At 47.8% G+C, this 7,334-nt stretch overlaps 1 protein-coding gene across 1 annotated transcript in view; it reads right to left on the bottom strand.

Moving 5' to 3' along the window:
- Nucleotides 1-2,022: 2,022 nt before the first annotated feature.
- The window catches only part of SOS2 (SOS Ras/Rho guanine nucleotide exchange factor 2), a 52,753-nt gene continuing 47,441 nt past the window's right edge, over nt 2,023-7,334 (bottom strand). The window contains exons 20-23 of the mRNA XM_069856769.1: nt 6,665-6,926; nt 5,342-5,383; nt 4,174-4,283; nt 2,023-3,738 (exon numbers count right to left, since the gene is read on the bottom strand). Coding sequence (XP_069712870.1) covers nt 3,235-3,738; nt 4,174-4,283; nt 5,342-5,383; nt 6,665-6,926 — 918 coding nt within the window. The 3' untranslated portion in view covers nt 2,023-3,234. The remainder of the gene's footprint in view (nt 3,739-4,173; nt 4,284-5,341; nt 5,384-6,664; nt 6,927-7,334) is intronic.

The raw sequence follows: 7,334 nt of genomic DNA, 5'->3' as shown, positions 1-7,334 counted from the left end.
CATGGGCAGGGACACCTCCCACTGGATCAGGGGCTCCCAGCCCCATCCAACCTGGCCTTGAACACCTCCAGGGGTGGGGCAGCCACCCCTGCTCTGGGCAACCTGGGCCAGGGCCTCCCCACCTCATGGGAAAACTTTTCTTCTTCATATCTAAGCTAAATCTCCCTTCTTTTCAGCCTAAAACCATTCCCCTATATCGTATCCCTGCACCCCCTAATCAGGAGTCCCTCCCCAGCTTTCCTGGAGCCCCTTTCAGTGCTGGAAGCTGCTCCAAGGTCTCCCTGGAGCCTTCTCCCCTCCACACTGAATAACCCAAACTCTCAGCCTGTCCTCATATGGGAGGTCCCACTTAAAGGCACAAGATAGAAATCCTGGGAGTTGTACACCCTTGTCCAACATTTAAACTTGTAAAACGTCTTAAAAAAAGAAGCTGAATTTGAGTTTGCAGTGCAAAGGCTTTTCATTTTTCCTTGGATGTGTGGAAGACAATTTTTTGTGCTCCAGTACCTGAAGGGGCTACGAGAAAGCTGGGGAGGGACTGTTCACAAAGGCCTGGAGCAATAGGATGAGGGGCAGTGGGTATAAACTGGAGAGGGGCAGATTTAGACTGGACATAAGGAGGAATTTCTTCACTACGAGAGTTGTGAGGCCCTGGTAGAGGTTGCCCAGTGAAGTGGTGTCTGCCCCATCCCTGGAGGTGTTCAAGGTGTATTCAGATTTGCAGTTTGTTTCTGAAAACTGAAGTAAATCTGGGAAAAGAAAAGAAAGAAAAGATGGTTCTTTTTATCCCTTCTTGGGTTTTATCGGCACCCAGAGATGTTATTCCAGCTTCAGAGCAGGGAGAGATGATAAAACTCCGTAACTCAAAGTAGGATTGTTGGGAACAACCAGAAAGACATTCCCTTTGCTGATCACTGCCTTCCCATTCCATCTGTTTATCTGCACCTCTCTGAGGGCGCTGCCTTTTCCCACACAAGCCAACTTCAAACTCGGCAATTTCCCATTTTTCCTCTCTAGCGTTTTGGTTTTCTCTCTTTTTATCTATTCCTCTAATTATGAAGTACCCAAAATGTTAATTTCTTGCTCTCTTGGCATTCTCTCCAACCTCACTAGTGGGAATTCGGCTGCCTTCGACCACTTCCATGGCCAAACAGTCACATTGGGAACACGTGCTGCTGAACTGGCCGTACTTCACGCTGCCGGCATTGCCGCTGCCACCCTGGCTGGGAATGCTGCTTGCTTTGTGGATTTCCCAGCTCCTGTTACATGCAGAGGACAGGTTAATTGTGCGGTAGGTTATTCAAAAGGTCCCTTTGCAGAATCCCCCTGCGATTTATGCACTTCAGGTTATCTCCTGCAAAGGCAAGAGTCACATTTCACCCATGGGAAGCACGGCTAGGAATGTCATTTAGCTTCTGCCTGCTAGTATCTGCATTTTCATCACCACTCCACCCCCCTGTTGGGTGATCTAATGTAAGAGAATCATAAAATAGGATCATGGAACTGTGACAGCAGGAAAAGGGCTCTAAGATCACCATGCTGTGTGTCCTAAAGTGCCACATCTACGCACATTCTGAACCCCTCCAGGGATGGAGACTCCACCACTGCCCCAGGCAGCCTCCGCCAGGGCTTCATCACTCTTTCACTAAAGAAATTTTTCCTAATACCCAATCTAAACCTCCTCTGGTGCAACTTGAGGCTGTTTCCTCTCATCCCATCCCTGCTGCAAACCCCACCCCAGTGCTCTTCCTTCAGCCAGGAGCATGACAAAATGGGGGATGCTTCTGCTGAGGCATCTGGTGGGTTAGGAAGTGGTGGAGAAGGTTAAACTCCCAGGGACCTGGCATGTGTGGGGTTCAGCTTTCTTGAGGCTTTGCTCCCAGCACGGGATGGGCCCGGCTGCAGCCGAAGGACACCCAAAGCGGAGAATGGCAGCATGGAAAACTGGGGCATTGTGTGTCGCCAAAGACTAAATGCAACTCCCAACCTTGTCCTTCCAAGGAACACGCACTGCTCAAGCTCTTACAAATTAAGACTGGGGTGATTTATTAATCTTGTTAAGAACTCTGATACAAAGCACAGTAAAAGGCCACAGACCAGTAAATAAAATGTGGCTTCTGGCCACTTTATAAATGCTGCTACAGTGCTACCAGTAACACAGACCCACTCTTACACCAGTCCAAACGGGTTTGTCTGGCAAAGAACAGTTCCATTCGCTTATCAGTTTAAAAAGTTTAATAAAGCTTTGAAGTGTTTGCTGGTTTAAATGTTACCAATTCCCAAAATGGATTCACAATGAAGTTAAGTGAGAGCTAAAGGAAGTTATTGGGTTTGGAAGGCGGAGGGATGGCTTCTGGCCGTGTGGGACTGCCAGAGCAGCAGACTGGGTTACAGGCCTCGAGTCGTTACATTTGTACAGGTTATTAGCATTATCTGTAAATATACAATATGAACAATTGTACAGGCACGGCGCAGAGCTCCATTCTCCACGACAACTCTTTAGCTTAAGACACCTTTGTCTACCACAACAAAAAGGCACATCTGAACAAGATGCATGCTAAGTATTAGGGATCCTTCTCGGTATCTGAGACGGGCAGTCCTTGTTCGTCCTTTCTCCAAGTAAACGAGACTATTTTGGTATTTAGATTTCAACCTGTTTGGTTTGTTGTTTTTTTTTTTTTTTTTTTTTGTCTCCAGCAGCAAATCAATGGCAATTAAGACACGGCCTTAAAATATTCCACAACAGTAGCTGTCGCTCACGCGCCTCCAAGTTAGGAGGTGAGTGGCCAGAGGTGGAACACCAGTCATGCCGTGTATCCTCGTTGTGTCATCATCCCATTGTTTTAAATAATAACAATAATTTAAAAAAGGCCACTAGTGCTCAAATTTGAAAAAAACAATTCCACAGATGCACCTTTTCTGGCTCAGTGCAATTAAAGGATGTCAGTTTGAATTCACTTAGTGTAGTTTACAGTGCAAAAGAGACTTTTTTTTGGGTACTGGCACTGAGGAGGTGAAACAAGGCAACACTGCTGCTCACCGGAGGGCAACGCTGTCAGCCAGATGCAGGCTGATCTTCCCAATTTAAACCTTTTTTTTTTTTTCTCGTTCGATCAGCAGCACTTTAAGAGCATAATTTGTGAAAGTACTAAAATACACTGCCTTTTCTTGAATAAATAAGAAAAAGGAACTTTACAAATACTATTCCAGTGTCAATGACTACTATGGCTAAGGTCATTGAGGAGTTTCTGCGTTCTCTAGCAAAGACAGTCTGTGCAAAGGCGGGTGGGAGAGCTCCCTTTTGTAAGTCTTTGGTGGCAGTTTTGGTAACTGAGGGCTGGAATTGTGCCGGGGAGGGACGGGAGGCGCGGGTGGGTGCGCCAGGTTGTTGTGGCTGGCGCTGAGCAGGCAGCAGCGGCGAAGCACCCTGGGCGAAGGCGTGCTGGGAGGAGTGCCGGGAGAGCTGGGGCCGGTGCTCGCCTCCCGGAACCGGTCGGGATCTCTGTGCAAGCGTCCAACCGGAGGCGGCTGGAGGTTTAAGGGGCAGTTGATGAAGTGTTCGGGCGGCCGGAGCGGTACCGGAGGTGGGGTGTCGGGAAGAGGGTCCCGGGGGGGTGGAGGAGGAGGGCTGTGCTGGTCGAAGGGATTCGTGTAAGCAGGAGCACGAGGCTGAATCTTTGGAGGAGGCGGCTGCCGAGGTGGAATAGCTGGAGGGTCGTCATCTGACTTTAAGCTTCCCTACAAAGTTACAGAGAAGACGACATTGTAAGAAATGCAGATGTTGAGATAAAAAATGTTTCTTCTGTCAAAGAACTCTCCTAACATAGAATCATAGAACAGTTTGGGTTGGAAGGGACCTTAAAGATCATCCAGTTCCAACTCTCTGCCACGAGCAGGGACATCCCACTAGATCAGTCTGCCCAACACCCCATCCAGCCTGGCCTTGAACATCTCCAGGTTGCTGCTGTCAGAAACACAATCCTGGCCTGGCCAAGCCTTCGATCCGAACCTGGCCACTGCGTTCCTGGAGGAGCTACCACAGTCTGGACATGGGGAACCCAAAATTTAAGAAAGGAGTATGGCACTCTGAAAGTCTTCTTAAACTCAAAAAGTCTTGCTTGGCTGATTGTTCCCTGATTTATTAGCAAAGTTATTCAGTATAGGCAGAAATACCTTTGCATTAGAAGCATCCTGATCCATCTTTTTTCGTGGAGGAAGCGGAGGAGGGTTTTGAGGCTCATCACTCAGTTTAGGAAAGCTACCCCATGAGCTGAAGAAAGTCTCTGGAGAGAGAGAAGCAGGCATCTTACTGCTTGTGCAACACCCGAGCAACACACACCAGAACATAAAGCCAAACCAGAAGGAATCCAAATACACAGATCTTTGTGCTCCACAGCAACGCGAGCCAATAACTTCAGCTGTATGGAACTCCCATCCATTTCTTTAACCAGATGTACTCCTCACAAAGTGGTCTCCTATTTCCAGCGTCAAAGACAGGCATCAGCAGTTAACGGGCAACGCCAAAGGACAGAAAAATAAAGAGAGCAAACTCCCAGTGAGCACCTGTACAAACTTCTCTGGAATCCTACGTACCTCCAGGATTCACCTCACTCACCACAGGGCCTGTTTGCCCACGTGTTGCAGTTAGAAGTTTGTTCTCTCAGCCATATGGGTTCAAATCCAGAAATTTAGAGGCTTTGTTAACAGGTCTGCAACACCCTTAAGGCAGGAGAATTCTACACTGAACAGCACAGCCCATATTAACTCGGGACATTTCTAGTCCTTCCTTTTTACAGGGGGAAAAAGATCTTTGAAGTTAAGAGAGGAAACCTCCCCCCAGCCTGTGTTTGGGAGTTTCTTCACATTTTTACTTTAGAAATTTTAATCATGTTATGAAAAAGTATAAATGCCTGTGTAATCAGGGAGTAAAAAGAGAAACTGAAAACACAGATAAATACAGGGTACCCCTCCCAGCTGTGGTATAAAAAGTCCTTCTTTCCCAGCACCAGAACGATTATTATCACTAAGTGGTGATACAAAATTATCAGGTTACTTCATTTGTAGCTTTAGTCAAGCAAAACAATCATCAAGGACATTCAAAATAGAACCAAAATCATGCTGGAGCCTGGGGGAATCAACCAAACCCAAACTGGACAGATTTTAGGCTTTACAGACTTCTTTACTGAGCATGATCTCAGACCTGTGCGCAAAATCCTCTCAGAACTCTAACGAATGCAATGGCATTTTCACCCCAGATTTCACATTTTAATTCCCGTTCTGCACCCACAAAGGCAGGCAAAGCAGGGTTAAAGGAAACGTTTGATAGAGTTACGGTACTCACTTGACTGTGGCAAACTGACAGGAGCGAAGATGCTGTTGTTACCTGTTAAAGGAAAAATCGATTAAAGACTTTCCAAGTAGAACAACTGCACTACGGCACACAACGTCTGCTTGCAAATGACCTCAAAGGTGCCCACAACTCCCAGGTTTATCCACATCTAGAAGGAATTAAACTTTCCTGTGTGAAATACTGCTGAACTGAAGTCATGACAGGAATTACACTTTGTTATTCTACTCCTTTCTGGCACTGCCACGTTGTTGCTCACTTTCCCTGCAGCCCGAACATCCCCAAGCATTTTCATATTGGAATTGTTTGTCGGTTTTGCCCCCACCACTTCTAACCCACCCACCAAGCCCGTGGCCCCTCCAAATGGAGCCAAGACCTGCAAAGCGCTTCTTTCAAGACTCAGGAGCTGCTCACAGGTACATGCAGAGCTTGGGAGCGTTCCTGATGCAGCTGTGCTATGAGAGTCATCTTCTTAATAAAGGGGAGTGCCCTGACCATCCCTGCTGGTTCACATCTCACCACACACAGATGGGATTCCCTTTAAAGGAAACTAAAGCAGAATCCCTAGAGTGTGATCAGTCCGCAGGATCGCTCCCAGAACACACACCGGTGTGGGTGCCAGGCCCACAGAACAGCGTCTCTCTACAGATGTGCCATAGGTGATACCACAGCCCCGGAACCGTAACAGATTCCCTCAGGCAGGCACAAAGACTGGGAATGTTGCTTTAAAGAATCACAGAATGACCCGAGTTGGAAGGGACTCACAAGGCTCATCAAGTTCAACTCCTGGCCCTGCACAGGGCACCCCAACATTCACACCCTGAGGCTGAGGGCATTGTCCAAATGCTTCTGGACTATTGTCCAGCTATGACTGCTTCCCCGGGAGCTGTTCCAGTGCCCCACTACCCTCTGGGGGAAGAACCTTCTCCTGATGCCCAACCTAACCCTCCCCAGAACATCTTGCTGCCATTCCCTCAGGTCCTGTCAATGGTCACCAGTGAGAAGAGCTCAGCGCCTCCTCCTTCCCTTGTGAGAAAGTTGTAGAGCGTGATGAGGTCTCCCCTCAGCCTCCTCTTCTCCAGGCTGAACAGACCAAGTGACTTCAGCCACTCCTCATACGACTTCCCCTCTAGACCCTTCTCAAGCCCCTCTTTTTATTTTACTCCTTACAGACGGGATTCCCAAACCCCAGCACACACAACACTCACACAGGGACTTCAGTCCACAACTTTTGCAGCTTTGCTGGCCTACGAACCAACACATTTTGTAAGCCCAAGGGACAGTAACAACAATTATTAAAACCTATTATACATTTACCATAAGAGCTGTTGAGATCAATGTCTAAAAACACGCTGAACTCCGAGGAAGCGGACACAGGCGGCGTAGATGGCGTGTTTGGAGACGTTGGTGCCGATACCGTTGTTTCATGCTCTGCCTCAGTGATTCTACTGAAACTTATCTTGCTTGGTTCCTTTTCAAGTGGCAATGGGTGGCTTCTCAAGGTGCCGGAGGTAGAGCCGTGCCTGCCGGTATTGGGCCTTATCCCAGGAGATTTCAGGGGGTAGGTTGTTTTTCTAGGCTGGAGAAAGGGAAGCTGCTTAGTACTGCTGACATTTCCACAGCAGAACTGTCAAGGCTCTGTGAGGTGCTTTAAAAGCACTTATGAAACATACTTTCAAGAACAGGACAGCCTTGAGGTATAGCCCGTTGTTACCCACACAGCAAGAGTTTTCTGAAGTTATGAATCATGAAATAGTTTGGGTTGGAAGGGATCTCAAAGCCCATCCAGTTCCACCCCTCTCATCCAACCTGGCCTTGAACACTTCCAGGGATGGGGCAGCCACAACTTCCCCAGGCAACCTGGGCCCACGTCTCCCCACCCTCAGTGAGAAGAATTTCTTCCTCATGTCACATCTAAATCTTCCTCCTTCCAATTTAAAGCCATTCCCCCTTGTCCTGTCACTCTAGGGTCTTGTAAAAAGTCCCT

The sequence above is a fragment of the Phaenicophaeus curvirostris genome, chromosome 5, assembly GCF_032191515.1.
Source record: "Phaenicophaeus curvirostris isolate KB17595 chromosome 5, BPBGC_Pcur_1.0, whole genome shotgun sequence".
In the NCBI taxonomy this organism is placed as follows: domain Eukaryota; kingdom Metazoa; phylum Chordata; class Aves; order Cuculiformes; family Cuculidae; genus Phaenicophaeus; species Phaenicophaeus curvirostris.
This window is presented reverse-complemented; position numbering and strand designations above follow the sequence as displayed.